Source organism: Amblyraja radiata, chromosome 1 (assembly GCF_010909765.2).
Source record: "Amblyraja radiata isolate CabotCenter1 chromosome 1, sAmbRad1.1.pri, whole genome shotgun sequence".
Lineage (NCBI taxonomy): Eukaryota > Metazoa > Chordata > Chondrichthyes > Rajiformes > Rajidae > Amblyraja > Amblyraja radiata.
The window spans coordinates 132,797,993-132,814,840 of record NC_045956.1 but is presented as its reverse complement, the minus strand read 5'-3'; the positions used below and the strand labels follow the sequence as shown (position 1 = coordinate 132,814,840).

Below are 16,848 nucleotides of genomic sequence, written 5' to 3'. Positions count from 1 at the left end.
TACTTTTGTACTACAGACTCAAGGTCGAGATAAAAAACAAGACATTACGTAGAATAAATTGCATACAAAAGCACAATGAATCACTTACAAAAGCATAATCAATTACATACAAAATCACAATACGATTTAAGATCAAGAATAAAACAAATTAGTGTCCTACAACTATACCAATGTCTCCACAGCTGGGATTGGTAGCATGTAGGGCTAAGGCCAAGATGATTTCATTTTCAGAGTCATTAATCCGGCAAATAAATTTATACATAAGATTTCTTAAGACAGTTTGTAACGTATTGACTCCTGCAGCCACAAACATTACACTTGCACTACACCACCTACGTCTCTTAAGTAATATTCTCATGGCATCATTATAAGCTACTTTAAGTCTCTGTAAGCTTGCTTTTCTGTAGTTTGACCATAGGTGTGCAATATAGAGTGGTGTACAATATGCTCTGAACAGAGACATCTTCACTCCATCTGCACACGCACTAAACTTGTTTGCTTGTGCAGACATCATATGGCATTGCCTATAAATATCCTCTCTGTCATTTGTTCTGTAATAAAATGTCTAAGATATTTTACCTTATTACAGACACTAAGATCATTATCAGACAATTTAAAATCAGGAAATTTTAGACATTTATTCTCTTTGGTTCTACAGATCATAACAGAACTCTTACCTGCATTATATTTAATATCATGTTCCACACCATACACAGAACATATCGTAAGGAGCTGTTGGAGACCAGTGCTAGATGGGCTAAAGACCACAAGATCATCTGCATACATAATATGGTTCACTAGAGTATTACCAATGATGCATCCAATATCACAGGCTTTCAATAGACACAAAATGCTGGAGTAACTCGGCGAGACAAATAGCAGTCTGAAGAAGGGTCTCGACCTGAAACGTCACCCATTCCTTCTCTCCAGAGATGCTGCCTGTCCCTCTGAGTTACTCCCGCATTTTGTGTCTATCTTCGATTTAAACCAGCATCTTCAGTTCTCTTCTGACACAATCTCCAAGTGGGGAGTGGTGGGGCATGTTGACTTTTGATATTCTAGTTCCTTTTACATATCTGTCCTACCCTTGTCCTCCAGAGAGGGTACCTGACCTGCTGAGTTGCTCTAGCATTTTGTGTTCTACGTGAGATTCCAGGACCTGCAGTTCTTTATGTCTACTCTCATATTCTAATTCCCATTTTCTTATCGGTGCCTTGTTTCTCCTTTGCTAATTTTCAAAATGTTCCCAATTCTCTGACATCCTTATTTTGGGCTACATTATAGCTTATTCCATTGATCTAATGTTGTCCTTAATTTTTCTCGATAGTATAACTGAACCGCTTATCCAGCTGCATTTTTCAAAGAGACTTTGTGTACATCCTTGAAATCTTCTTTAACTGGTAATCCCTTCCCATGAATGAGCTTGATATACAGTATTTATTTGGAGAGTGTTTAAGAAGGAACTGCAGATGCTGGAAAATCGAAAGTAGACAAAAATGCTGGAGAAACTCAGCGGGTGAGGCAGCATCTATTGAGGGAAGGAAATAGGCAACGTTTTGGGTCTGAAGAAGGGTCTCGACCCGAAACGTTGCCTATTTCCTTCGCTCCATAGATGCTGCCTCACCTGCTGCGTTTCTCCAGCATTTTTGTCTACCTTTTATTTGGAGAATATGGTATTGGGCAAGTGAATGATGACTGAATGTAACTGGGGTTTCAATGCTGATGTTTTAATCTGGCAGCTGATACTCAAGTTGGTTTGTTTATCCTTTTTAGTGTATTTGGAGAATTTTGCAGAGACCACATCGGTAGTATTTCTCCCTTGCCTTGAGATACCTACTGTAAATAATCCAATTTTCAGAAGGATATAGAAGGGCATGGATCACTGCAGTCTTTGAATTAATATATATTTGTGCTGGGTATGAGGTCTTGATCATCAAAATAAAATTCTTCCTTTGTGGTGACTTTATCCCATTTGTTTTAAATCAGGGCATCACTTCTTTCTTTTCCATTTTGCTTTCTCGGAATATGTATTTTCCAGCCTTGATCTCTTTACAACCATGTCTCTATATTCACTGTTGGATTGGAGAGTTTCTGTGCCCCTCTTGAACATATTACCTCACTTCTATTCCACAAGACTCTGCAGGTCTCTTTCATTAAGCCTGCAACACCATCCTGGTCCACAGGGCACATGTGGCAGTATCCAGTAACTGGAAAAAGGTTTGCATTTGTTCATGTACGTGCGCATTTGTTTCAGTGCCGGCTGATGACCTGTCCATAGCTGTCTAGGTACTAGCAACTGTGCCACATATATTTGGCCAAGTATTTATTCACATGTGCAGTCATTTGGTAGTGTTTCATGTGTGCCATGACAAGACTGGAAGTCAGATGTGGGAGATTTAAGCATTGAGACTCTGACTTTCTCTTTCCCATGCTCTTGAAAAGACATGACACACACTAAGCAGCTATTTCTTCAAATTATTTACTTTCACAAGGTGATTGAAGTATTGCTGCTGAAAGAATTATCTGATTAATAATGCAATTGACTCCTTGTTGTGATAAATTGCAAACCTATGAATATTTTCACTATAATATAGTTAAATTATTGAATGCAAAATTGCAAAGCAGGAGAAGGCCAGCTGGCCCATAAAATTTGTCCGATACTGGTCATAATAACACTCCTACTCTCCTATCACTTCAGTCTAGAGTGATTCCTCTTCTGAATATTTTGTTTCATGATTGACATTAACATATTTGTATGGGTTGGACAGTGCACTGTGGGGCTGTATGGTAAATGTGTACATGTCCAGTGACCTCATTTTTTGCATTTTGATCTGTACTCATAATTGCACTTATTTCTGGGATAACATCGTGACTTGCAATTTAGCATTATTCTGTGGTACATAATAAGTAGAAAATCTACTAATAACTCCCAATTTATATTAACTTTGATCACTAAAGTTTTAATTATGTAAGGAAGTTCTAGACAGCCAGCGAAACCTAAATAAATTGACTAGCTAAGAATAGAAATATATTATAAACTAAGCAGCAAAATAATTATCTATTTTAAATCTGTAATATTCTTAACAGCTTTTAATATGTGGATATCTCATGTGAGTCCTTGTAGTTAACGTTTACAAAAATAGTAGAATTCAATAAATTGGCGTTGGTAGTTGTATTAAACATTTATGGATTTTTAAAGTGACCAAGATTATTCTTGTTTATCTTCCATCTTTTTTCACTTTAACATTGGATTATTGACAAATCATATCAACAATCTACCATTGTCCTAAGAATGGTTCAATAAAAATCCCAGTGATGGAAAGCATTGGAACCCATAGGTCCAGATCACCCTTATCTGCCCTATTTTACCGCATTCATTAAATGTTATCTCAATTCACCAATGTATTACTGTACAAACTTAAGAAATTGAGGCATAGATAGGCTATGTGTCTCCTTTTATTTTCCCTACCAATCAATAAGGACAGCACTGATCTTTTAATTCACCTTACTTTCTTGTAATAACTCCACATGCCTCGATTCTGTTAATGCCCAAAAATCAATTTCTGGCTTGAATACTTTCAACAATTTAGTATCCATATTATTCATGGGTATAGAATTTCAAAGATGCATCCCTCATCTGCCTTCTCAAGCCATATAAAGAATGTTATACATTGCAGCAAAACCGCTTCTCGTTACCCAAACTCTAATAAGTACAAGAATAATCTGCTTAATCCCTCACAGATTGATGCCCTCCCTCCACCTTCCCAATGTCATGGTAATGTTATTGCCAGAAATTATGTAATCTATCTAGTTTGCATTTAAATTGATCAATAATAATTATTTCCATGACCACAATACAGGGCTTGATCCAATGGCATGTTGGCCTTCATAACAAGAGGAGTTGAGTATAGGAGCAAAGATGTCCTTCTGCCGTTATTAGACCAGTGACCGAGTTAGACCACACCTGGAGTATTGTGTGCAGTTTTAGTATCCAAATTTGAGGAAGGACATTCTTGCTATTGAGGGAGTGCAGCGTAGGTTAACGAGGTTAATTTCCGGGCAGTCTTATGTTGATAGAATGGAGCGGCTGGGCTTGTATACTCTGGAATTTAGAACGATGAGAGGGGATTTTATTGAAACATATAAGATTATTAAGGGATTGGACATGCTAGAGGCAGGAAACATGTTCCCGATGTTGGGGGAGTCCAGAACCAGGGGCCACAGTTTAAGAATAAGGGGTAGGCTATTTAGAATGGAGAGGAGGAAAACCCAGAGAGTTGTGAATCTGTGGAAGTCTCTGTCTCAGAAGGCTGTGGAGACCAATTCTCTGGATACTTTCAAGAGAGAGTTAGATAGGGCTCTTAAAGATAGTGGAGTCAAGGGATAAGGTGAGAAGGCAGGAAAGGGGTACTGATTGGGGATGATCAGCCATGATCACAGTGAATGGCGGTGCTGGCTCGAAGAGCCGAATGGCCTACTCCTGCACCTATTGTCTATTGTCATTCATTGAAATATTGATTCAAAAGATTGGTTTTGAATTTTTATGTGCAGATTGTGTGCGTGTGTTTTATGGATTTGGGCTGAGCAAAGTCTTATCATGCTCTAAAGTATCACTCATTAGTTGACCGTAAAAAACAGGAAGAAATGTTACTTACCTTGCTAAGGCATGCCTAATGTAACAAATGCTGTAAAATGTTGTTTATTTTTTCTCCTGTTTTCCAGGTTTGTAAGCTGCAGTGCCATCAAGAAGCTATCAATATGCCCAGTGGAGATTCTGTATGTTCCGCTCAGTTTGGCTGATGACCTGATCCATCATGGATAGCCCACCAAAACTTACTGGAGAAACTTTGATCGTACATCACATTCCTCTGGTTCATTGCCAGGTCCCCGACAGACAATGCTGCAGCATGGGCAAAAGACCAAACCCTTTCTACCATAATGATCTGGGAATCACAAGGACTACATCACTGCCGGAGAGGGACCTGTTTCAGAAGGAAACATTATTGTACAGCAGCTTAATTCAGGCCTCTTGCTTACCTCCTGGGACAGCACATGAAATGGAAGGCAGGCGACTAAATTCAAAAGAAATCACCACAACTGAACAGCACAATTCGTTAATTTTGAATGAGAACAATGATCAGGAGAGCTCTAACAATTCATCTTTTCATCCACAGAATAGTAACATTAGTAACCCACCATTTGTCCTGCATGAACAGCCATTTCATCTTCATACTGCAGAAAACAGCACACAACAGTGGAGCCCCCCCAGCAGGCAAGACATTGTAGAAGATCATGAGGAACAAACTCATGCATGTGATGGCAAAAAGTCAACTAGCACCACTGCATCAAGATCAGCATCAGCTGAGTTACTGCAACCACCTATATGCAACTGTGCTAATGAAAGCACATCTACCTTATTCTTTGATTGCAATCAAGGATTGGGCAGCAGCCCAGATGAAATGTTCAGGAAGCAAGATATACTAGAGAGCAGAACATGTAGCTGCTCCAGCTTAGATATGCAACAAAGCAGAAGTTGTGTCTTTTCAGATCAATCTGACGTAGATAATCAGCATATGGCCTACAATAGTGATTCGTCGTGTAACAGTTCAGATGGTGTGTTAGTCAACTTTACAGCCATCTACAATAAAATGAAAAGCCAGTCAAAGTCCAATTTAAGTTCAGGTAACATATCCCATGATTCTTCGTATTGCAGTCACTCAGAGATGGGTGCATTCTACTTGGACTTACATTCTTCACCTAGTGATCGGAAGAATTCATGTGAGTCACACAATAGCGATCCTGCCCTGAAAACCTGTCTGTGCCAGCAGTGTTCTCCTGCTGTAGACAACAACTGCAATTCTTACCATCTTCCGTGTGAAAATGTCTCCGGTTCTTCTGAAAATTCAGATTTTACTGCATGTTTTCAAAGTCAAGCAAGAATAGTTGTTGCCACACAAAACTATTACAAACTTGTGACTTGCGACCTGTCTTCTCAGTCTACACCAAGCCCAGTAGAGTCATCGATAACAAGCTGCTCAGAGGATCATACAAAAAGTACAAGCCCCAGTCAACCTACAGAGTATTACCTCTTTCGGCAGCCCGAAGATAGAGAGAATAATGTCGATCATTGCAGTTCTAAGAAACCAGATGCAGAAACTACCAAAAATAAAATTGAAGGTCAAGTGTACATGAACGTTGCTTCAAATACATCTGGCAGGCAAAGATCAAGGAGCTATGATCGCAGCTTGGATAAAAGTCCAACTCCCAGATTGGGATCCTTGGAACGCATGTATAGCTGCCCAGGCAAGCTAAGTGATGGTCAGACAGCAACATCCCAGAGTTCACCACCTAGACGAGTGACTTCATTTGCTGAAATTGCTCGAACTAGGAAAAGAAGTGGGAACTCTCCACCACTGAAAACTAGTGGAGATTCGACAGAGTTTTCTCCAATACTCGAAAATCAGAAAGAAAATAATGTCTTTACTTATTCAGAAGAGGACCACTATCATGCTATGCCTGGCAGGACGACTACAAGGATGGATTTAACAACATCATGTGAGGCACCCTTTATTCATAATTTCAACAAAAACAGTAATTCAAGTGGGCATGAGAGAGCTCACCTGGAAGGTTGTGAACCATGTTGTAACGGAGAAGATGCCAGGAAACCAGAGCTAATTAATAAACAACAAATTGAGAGGGATGCATGTCCTGACATCAGAATGAAAGTGGGAGGTAAGCATTGGATAACCTATGCTGGTCTTCTAGACATTTACCACATAGCTTTTTAATCCAGGACATTTGTTTGTGATAATGTTTAGTATCATATTTGTTTCATCTCAACAACAGTATTTTTGTTTTGAATGTAAGATCTGAAAATATTTTCATTTGGCACACATGTCAGCATCAGTTATGGATAGAAAGGCTCAACTAATTTAACATCCACTACACCACACAGCACTGCTTTACAGCACAATTATAATACACTTTTTTTGGGTCATTTGTCCACATCAAATCACCTGGTGTGATCTTTAGCAAAGTGTCAATCTACAGGAAGTCTTGTGCTTTAAGGTTCATTGAGTGGAAACTATCTACACTCTGGGACCAGAGATAACAGTTCCAAGATGAGAGAGACATTGTCTGTTAAATCCTTGTGAGGATTATATGCTGCTGAAATACGAGTGTGGTGTTCATCATGGTGGTATTTTGAGCAACTTCATCTGGCCTGCTCTTGTAAACCTTCCAGGTGTATTCTGACCATGAATTCAACTATTAATTTCTTTTCATAATAGGAAACAAACAGGATACAGTAGCAAAACAATTATGTTGTTCGACACATACTGGAAAACTTGTTCTCAGTTTTGGAATTTTGAAATTGTTCCACGAAAATCTGAGAAATAACATGCTCATAAAAGTAAGAATGTTATTAAAAACACCAAACAAATTACTTGGTGTCCTAATATAGAAACCTGGTTTTGGTATATTTTTTACTTCATTCTCACTTCCTTCTGAAGTCACTCTGTTGTATTAAGCTACAACAAAAGAGTGATGAAGCAAGTTCTTATTTTTGATATTCCTTCTGTTTATTCTTCTTCTTTAGCTTTAATGTAATGAATTGTTTATATTAAATGATAAAAATGTGATTGTTATATTTAGATTCCACACGTTTTGGCTTTTTAAGGTTTATCCAGAGTGGTTTAAGATTCATCCAGTTGCTAAATCACATTCAGAAAGTTTATTGAAATGTTTCGTGGTGTTATTGAGAGATGTCAATCAGAAAGTAATTTGCATTATGACACAGTTGGTATATTCTGTAAACATTTAAATGAAACAAACTCTTCAGCCCAGTGTGTCTGTTCTGGCCATACCTCTTCCTTTTTCCAGTTATTGGCCTGTAACCTTATATGCCATGATGGGCTTCTCAACCTCACAACTGTGTTCATCCCAGTTTGGCAAAAGAATAAATCAGGGAAGGTAGTGCATCCGTGGATAACAAGGGAAATCAGGGATAGTATCAAAACAAAAGATGAAGCGTACAAATTAGCCAGAAAAAGCAGCCTACCAGAGGACTGGGAGAAATTCAGAGTCCAGCAGAGGAGGACAAAGGGCTTAATTAGGAACGGGAAAATAGATTATGAAAGAAAACTGTCTGGGAACTAAAAACTGACTGCAAAAGTTTTTATAGATATGTGAAGAGAAAGAGATTAGTTAAAACAAATGTAGGTCCCTTGCAGTCAGAAACAGGTGAATTTATCATGGGGAACAAGGACATTGCAGACCAATTGAATAACTACTTTGGTTCCGTCTTCACTAAGGAAGACATAAATAATCTGCCGGAAATAGCAGGGGACCGCGTGTCAAATGAGATTGAGGAACTGAGTGAAATCCAGGTTAACCGGGAAGTGGTGTTAGGTAAATTGAATGGATTAAAGGCCGATAAATCCCCAGAGCCAGATAGGCTGCATCCCAGAGTACTTAGCCCCAGAAATAGTGGATGCATTAGTGATAATTTTTCAAAATTCCTTAGATTCTGGAGTAGTTCCTAAGGATTGGAGGGTAGCTAATGTAACCCCACTTTTTAAAAAGGGAGGGAGAGAGAAAACGGGAAATTACAGACCAGTTAGTCTAACATTGGTAGTGGGGAAACTGCTAGAGTCAGTTATTAAAGATGGGATAGCAGCACATTTGGAAAGTGGTGAAATCATTGGACAAAGTCAGCATGGATTTACGAAAGGTAAATCATGTCTGACGAATCTTATAGAATTTTTCGAGGATGTAACTAGTAGAGTGGATGAGGGAGAACCAGTGGATGTGTTATATCTGGACTTTCAGAAGGCTTTCGACAAGGTCCCACATAAGAGATTAGTATACAAACTTAAAGCACACGGTATTGGGTGTTCAGTATTGATGTGGATAGAGAACTGGCTGGCAAACAGGAAGCAAAGAGTAGGAGTAAACGGGTCCTTTCCAGAATGGCAGGCAGTGACTAGTGGGGTACCGCAAGGCTCAGTGCTGGGACCCCAGCTATTTACAATATATATTAATGATTTGGACGAGGGAATTGAATGCAACATCTCCAAGTTTGCGGATGACACGAAGCTGGGGGGCAGTGTTAGCTGTGAGGAGGATGCTAGGAGGATGCAAGGTGACTTGGATAGGCTGGGGGAGTGGGCAAATGCATGGCAGATGCAGTATAATGTGGATAAATGTGAGGTTATCCACTTTGGTGGCAAAAACGGGAAACTATTATCTAAATGGTGGCCGATTATGAAAAGGGGAGATGCAACGAGACGTGGGTGTCATGGTACACCAGTCATTGAAAGTAGGCATGCAGGTGCAGCAGGCAGTGAAGAAAGCGAGTGGTATGTTAGCATTCATAACAAAAGGATTTGAGTATAGGAGCAGGGAGGTTCTACTGCAGTTGTACAGGGTCTTGGTGAGACCACACCTGGAGTATTGCGTACAGTTTTGGTCTCCAAATCTGAGGAAAGACATTCTTGCCATAGAGGGAGTACAGAGAAGGTTCACCAGACTGATTCCTGTGATGTCAGGACTTTCATATGAAGAAAGACTGGATAGACTCGGCTTATACTCGCTAGAATTTAGAAGATTGAGGGGGGATCTTATAGAAACTTACAAAATTCTTAAGGGGTTGGACAGGCTAGATACAGGAAGATTGTTCCCGATGTTGGGGAAGTCCAGGACAAGGGGTCACAGTTTAAGGATAAAGGGGAAATCCTTTAGGACCGAGATGAGAAAAACATTTTTCACACAGAGAGTGGTGAATCTCTGGAACTCTCTGCCACAGAACTTAGTTGAGGCCAGTTCATTGGCTATATTTAAGAGGGAGTTAGATGTGGCCCTTGTGGCTAAAGGGACCAGGGGGTATGGACAGAAGGCAGGTATAGGATACTGAGTTGGATGATCAGCCATGATCATATTGAAGGGCCGAATGGCCTACTCCTGCACCTATTTTCTATGTTTCTATGTTCCTAACCCATTTGAAACTGTCAGTAAAGGCCATATTCATGTGGCTTTCAGAAGTTCAATCGATTACCTGTAAAAGTTAATGGAATTTTCACATCACCAATGCTCTCGTAATGCAAATAGCTGGAATATAGTGGATGACAAATTTAATTCTCCATCATTATCATAGTTTAGAGATTTAGTTTAGAGATAAACATCTGCTTTAAAATAAATTTATAATTTCACATGGCTGCAGTTGAGAACTCTATATGTTTCCAGTCATTCTGCATTTCCGCTTGTGTTGTGTGAGTGCTGCATTCATATTAAGTAAGTTTACATTTTAGTAAGTTATTATTACTTTGCCTAAAATATTAGTGTATATTAGAAAATTCTGAAAATAGATCAATGTTTCTCTACTAGTTATCAACACAATTAATATTTATAAATCATACAGTATGGAAACAAATCCTTTAGCCAACTGTGCCTATGTTGGCTATCATGTACTTATAAATAATAATCTGCCATGTTCCAGCACTCAGCCTGTAACCTTGTATGCCGTAACGTTTCATGTGCTCATTATCGTGAGAGTACCTGCCTTTGGCATCCGTTAGGCAATGCATTTCAGATTTCAACCATTCTTTGAATTAAAAATATCCTCCCCAAATCACGTATAAACCGCATACCTTTTACCTTAAAACCTATTCCCTTAGGTTATTGACCCCTCTGCTAAGGTGAAAAATTTGCACTATCCATGCTTGCCATACCCCTCGTAACTATGAGTACCTGCCAGATACCCCACCCATCCAGCTTCCACTGCTCCAAGCAAAAGAAACTCAGCTTGTACAGTCTTATTGCTGAAATATTGTATCTCAGATAACATCCTAGGGAATCTCCTCTGCATCCTTTCTAATTTAATCATATTGTAACTAAAGTTCAGCAATCAAAACTGCAAAGTACTTCAGCTGTGGATTAACTAATGTCTCACGCAGTTGTGCTATGTCTTCTCTACTCTTATACTCCATGCCTCATTTAATGAAAGCAAGCATTCCATATTCTATCTTAATAGCGCTTTCTCACGGGGCGACTTGATGCAAGATGTAACCAGAGTGAAGTGGTCGTGGTCTAGCACGATATCACACGATATAACGGGGGGTAGATAAAGAGTTCCCACGGGTACTCGGCATTTCTGTTATTTGTGCGAGTGACTTGTCCGTCTCCCGAGCTTTCCCGTTAAATCTTGAATGAACATTGTGAATCCCCATTCATAAAAGAGAAGGTAATTGCGCGGGAGGGTTAATAATTGACAATCTGCTGCTGCCTGCCCGCTGAGTTAAAAAGTTCCCACGGTAGATTCACGATATACAGTGTATCGTGAGTCTTGCGTGGGAACTTTTTAACTCAGCGGGCAGGCAGCAGCAGATTGTCGCTCCCTTCAGTTTCACCCCACCTACACCCCTCTGCTTCCCGGCCATGTGTGTGACCCCTTCCCTCCCCTCTTCAGCTCCCCGCCCATTGCACCGGCGCGGGGGCTTTGCACTGTCTTCACGTCGGCGATGCCAGCAGGTCAGTGCCAGTCACCGGAGACGTCAGGACCAACGGGACACTGACCCCCAGGCCCACTGCAAGCACTGAGATCCCAGAGACCCACAACCAGCAGCAGCGCAGCCCCGTTCCAACTCCAGAGGAACACGCTCCCCGTAGGGACAGAAGCTGATGGTGTGCAAGGTACGTCTTGTTCTTGGGGTTGCGGATGAGGGGGCGCAGCTCGGACTGTGACGTCTCCGGCCACCCCCCTGTACAGGAGCTGAGACTGGGAACTGTGGGGTTGTTTGCAGTTGCAGAGGGAGGGGGCAAGGGCGGTACAGTTCACAGTCTCAGCTCCAGTCCAGGGGGGTGGCCGGAGACGTTAGGACCAACGGGACACCGACTGCAAGCACGGAGATCCCTTGTCGCTTGCCACTTGTCGCCGTAGCAGCCCATCGGGGAGCGGATTCCTCTGGAGTTGGAGGGACAGGGAGACACAGCGGCTTTTGAGAATGGTGGGCAATCACTTCCAAAGTTCTGCCCACACAGTCAGTACACCTCTCCTACACTTGTCTCCCGCACTAAGATCATCTCGCAGAGAATGATCCCAGCCTAACAGCATGTTCATTCCAGATTACTCACCTTCTGTCCCCTCTGTCCAGCTTTAGTAACTTTGTTGAACTAAATTAAGGCGCATGTTGCAATCAAAAGCGCTTGAACAATTGGTTGGGAAGAAAGCCAAACTGTAAGAAAGACGACTGCGCCTCCTTTATCGCACGGGGTTCCCACGATGTTCAACTCTGGTTCACCGTTCGCAGGAGTTCCCACGGTACACGCAAGAGTTAATACGGATATCGCACTGGCCACTACGTGCATATAATGTTGCAATCTTCAACCACAAGTGTACAAGTCACTCTTGGAGAAATTCAAACTTGCTTGAATTTTCTCCCGAGTCACCGAGTTACACGAGTACCTGCCGTTAGCGCCACGGTGGTCCACGGTGGTCCACGAATGCCGTACGGTTATCGCACGGGGTTCCCACGATGTTCAACTCTGGTTAACTCTTGCGTCAAGTCGCCCCGTGAGAAAGCGCTTTAAGCACCTTGTTTTCCCATGTTGCTGTCTTCAGGGATCCTTTAGACATGTACACCTAGGTCAAATTGCAGAGAGTTGTAAATGTAGCCCAATCCACCACACATACCAGACTTCCCACCATTGGCTCCATCCATGCTGCCTCAGAAGAGCAGCCAACATAATCAAAGACTTGTCCCACCCCGTCCGTCATTCTTTCTCCCTGCTCCAGTCTGGCAGAAGATACAGAGGTTTGAAAGCACGCACCACCAGACTCAGGAACAGCTTCTTCCCCTCTGTTATCAAGATTCTAAACGGTCCTTCCATAAGGTAGGATCCAGTCCGATTCACCTCTACCTCATTGCGGACATTGGACTTTGTCCGTGGAACAGGTGCACTAAAATGCTGAGAACTATATTCAGCACTCTGTAACTTATCTCCATCAATTGTACCAGAGTTTGACTTGATTTTGACTTTTCACTACTTCGTTACACATGACAATAATAAACCTAAACCTTCGGTTCCTCTGTATTTCCTAGGGTTCATTGTCTATGTGCTAGCCTTATTATTGCTCCCAAAATAAATTACATTAAAATACATTTTGCCATTTCCCTGCCTATATTACCAACTCATCAATGTGATCCTCTGGCTGATGACTAAACTATTGTTCTCATCGTCAACAATGCCACTAATTTTCATGTCATCTGCAAACTTACTATCAGACTTCCTGCATTCACATCCACATCTGTTCTGTATCTAACAAACAGCAAGAGTTCTACATCAAACTCTGCGGTACACTGCAGGTCACAGGCTTCCAATTGAAAAAGCAATCATTAACCTTCATTCTCTACCTCCTACCAGAACATGCTGTTATAATAATCTAGATTTTCAATTATTTTCCATTTAAGGTATCTAGTTTTCAAATGGACTAGTCATACTTTAAAATGATCAAATTGCAGAGTGAAAATATAACCCACTTTTTTAATCAGTCCAGTGGCAAATATGCTGAAGAGGAATAACAGCATAAAAATTGGAAAGTCTTGAGAGGAACATTACTGTCTGAAGCGAAGGAAATTTACATTTGTCTTAACATTTCCATGCGGCCCGAGGGATACACCGAAGGAGCCTAGATCTAGTGACCAAGAACTGTTGTAGTCATTATCTTAGCACATTTAGATTCATTTGACTGAGGCACAAATTAACCTCAGGGTTGTTTGAAGTTTGGAGAGTAGAGGCAACATTCCTCAGGGGAATAATTAGTGGGTGGGAATAGGAGCTGGTACACTAACTTGATGACAAGAGTACTTATTTGGAGGAGGTAAAGATGAGGAAAATAAGGAAATTACACTTTCACCTGCATTTCCTGAAAGGAGCTGAAGGATTGATGGTGGTAGGCAGCACTCTGCATTAAGACCAGGAAACACTATTCACTCTGACAGTTGGGAAGGTTGCAGTTGTGAGCTGGGAAAGGAAATATTCAGATACATATTTTGATTAGATTACTGTCATATACACCAAGATGCAATCAAGTTCCTTGTTCACATGAGATTCAGAGACTAAACAATGTATGGTAATGATAGATACAAAAATAAAAACAACCAAGGCAAAAAAGCAGAATGGTGCAAATCGGAAAGAGCGCAAAAAAATACCATAGAGCAATAATGAAATAACTGAATGTGGAAGGGGCGTGAAAGAGGTAATTTGTTCACAAGTCTGAAGGCAGCGAGGAAGAAGCTGTTCTTAAACTGGATTTCAAGGGTTTAAAGCTCCTGTATCTTCTCCCAGAAAGTAGAAGAGAGAAAAGTTAATGCCCAGGGGATCAGGCATCCTTGATGGTCCTTCCAGCCTTCCTGATGCCACAAGCTGTGAAGCTGGACTGGATGGAAGGAAGTGATGAGCCTTTGATGGAATTAGGGTGACACAAGGAACTGCAGATGCTGGTTTATTTTAAAAAAAATACAAAAGTGTTGGTGTGACTCAGCGGGTCAGGGAGCATCTCTGGAGCACATGAATAGGCAGTTTTTTGGTATTGGACTCTGGAATAAATGTAATATAAAGTTGGGCATGATACTTCTAACCTTATAAGCATCGTAAATTGACAGTGCCATTTTAAGACTAAGTTGAGCTAGGAGTGTACAATCCAAAACAACCCTAGCCAACCTTTTTGAGTTTCCCAATGCTAATCTCAACGTCATGAACGTGATTCACCACACCAAATCTTGGCTAATATCCTGATTGAAGTGAATCAATCACAATAGCGATTTACTCTGCTGGGTTAAGCTTGCTTTCAGTTGTATAGTGCTGAAAAAACAGTGAGATGTGATTCATTTTCAATGAAAAACTGCATTGTGAACCTCAGTACAACAAAATGTATCTGCCCAGTGTCTGCACTGCTCAGTTTTCTTGTGACAGATTCAGTAGATTATGAATTCAAAACCATTCTGGAGAAAGTGCAGCACAAATGGATGTGTCATCTTGTTGAAAAGATGTTTAACGACTTTTCAGGTCTCTGTCCTCCTCCTGAGATTTCTGACTCGGCAATAGTATGGAACGTAAGGACTGCAGAGGTTTATGCGGCACTCCACCACCTCCCCTCTAGAGCTATTATCGGTGGATAATAAATTCTGGCCTTGCCAGTGATGCCCAGATCTCAGAAAATGAATTTCAATGAAGACAGGTCTTGTGAAAACATCTTAAAAAGGAGCAGGGGAGCTGTGTGTACATTTACTAGATTGAGAATGTCATTCTTTGGAAGAGAAATAGAGGATAAACGACAGGTTCTAAAGAATTCAGAATGCCATTTGCGTAAGATTTATGCTGTCCTTATTAGTGAATGATAAAATATAGGATTTGTATAGAAAAAACGCATTCTGACAATATACCAGTAATACTCCAGAGAAAAACTAGAAAATGAATATTGCTAATAAATCTTGTACCTTACAGTCTTTACAATTGAGAGAGTCTGATAATTTCAAAGAGTACTGATCTTAATAGTGCATGTGCAGACCATTAGCTAACAATGTTTCTGTTCCCATTTGAAATTAATTGTGATTTATTAGAATATAACATGAGCAGAGAATTCTTTTGGATGAGTTTCTTTAAAAAATTGGTAAAACTTACTGTTACAACCCCAAAATATAACAAAAACCATATGATTGTTTGAATGTAAACATATGTTTTTAGTATCTCCATTTTTTTTCTCATCACAGTTAATCCCCAATTATGATAACGTTTGCCCCCACTAAGCTGTTTGGACAGTATAAATCGTCTTAAGTATAAGAGAGAGTTAGATAGAGCTCTAGGGGCTAGTGGAGTCAAGGGATATGGGGAGAAGGCAGGCACGGGTTATTGATAGGGGACGATCAGCCATGATCACAATGAATGGCGGTGCTGGCTCGAAGGGCCGAATGGCCTCCTCCTGCACCTATTTTTCTATGTTTCTATGTCTTTATATATATCCTACAATGTCCACATGAATTTTATATATTTCAATTATCCTTTCTCAATCTTTTAAATTCCGGAAATTATATCAACACGGTTTAATTTTCCTTAATAAGACAGTCTGCTTTTTCCACGACTCAATCTACTGAACCCTATGTTATTTCTTATCTAAGATAAACATATCTTTCTTTGGACAAGACGACCAAATCTTGTCAAAGTATTCAATGTCTGAACCCACAATGTAATTGATAAAGGACTTGCTTTAACATTCTTCAATCCCCTTCCAATGTACAGTAGTCTAACCTACTGTTTAACTTCTATTTTTTTTATTTGTCCTATGATTCATGCACAAGTTCCCCTAGATCCTTCTAAATGTATATTTACTAATTTATTGTCTTCTAATAATTTTTTTCTCATTTTTCAAACCACTTTTATACTTCCCTATTTTATATTATTAATAATAATAAACTTTATTACGGACTCGAGGTCCAGACAAGGGGCAACATTACATTAAAATGCATTGCATATTAAAAATATATCATAAAGTACATATAAAATCTTAGTATATCACTTATAAAAGCATCATAAATTATATATTTAAAAAAAACCACAATACATAAGTTAAAAATCCAGATTAAAAGAATGATCAATGTCCTACAACGAGACAACGATACCAGTGTCTCCACAACTTGGATTCATAGCGTGTGGTGCTAACACTTATGTTTGACAAGGCCACAAAAATTACATTTTAGAGTCATTTATCCTGCAAATGAATTTATACATGTGATTTCTTAGGATAGCTTCTAAAGTACTGACTCCTGCAGCCACAAACATATTACTGGCACTACA

The 16,848-nt window shown here is 40.1% G+C and overlaps 1 protein-coding gene across 8 annotated transcripts in view; it reads left to right on the top strand.

Annotated features, from left to right (window-relative positions):
* Nucleotides 1-16,848, top strand: part of rusc2 (RUN and SH3 domain containing 2) — a 101,575-nt gene that overhangs the window by 51,503 nt on the left and 33,224 nt on the right. For all 8 annotated transcript variants that reach the window (XM_033031041.1, XM_033031032.1, XM_033031056.1 and 5 more), the window contains exon 2: nt 4,723-6,732. In XM_033031041.1, the coding sequence (XP_032886932.1) occupies nt 4,815-6,732 (1,918 nt within the window). In that variant the 5' untranslated portion in view covers nt 4,723-4,814. The remainder of the gene's footprint in view (nt 1-4,722; nt 6,733-16,848) is intronic.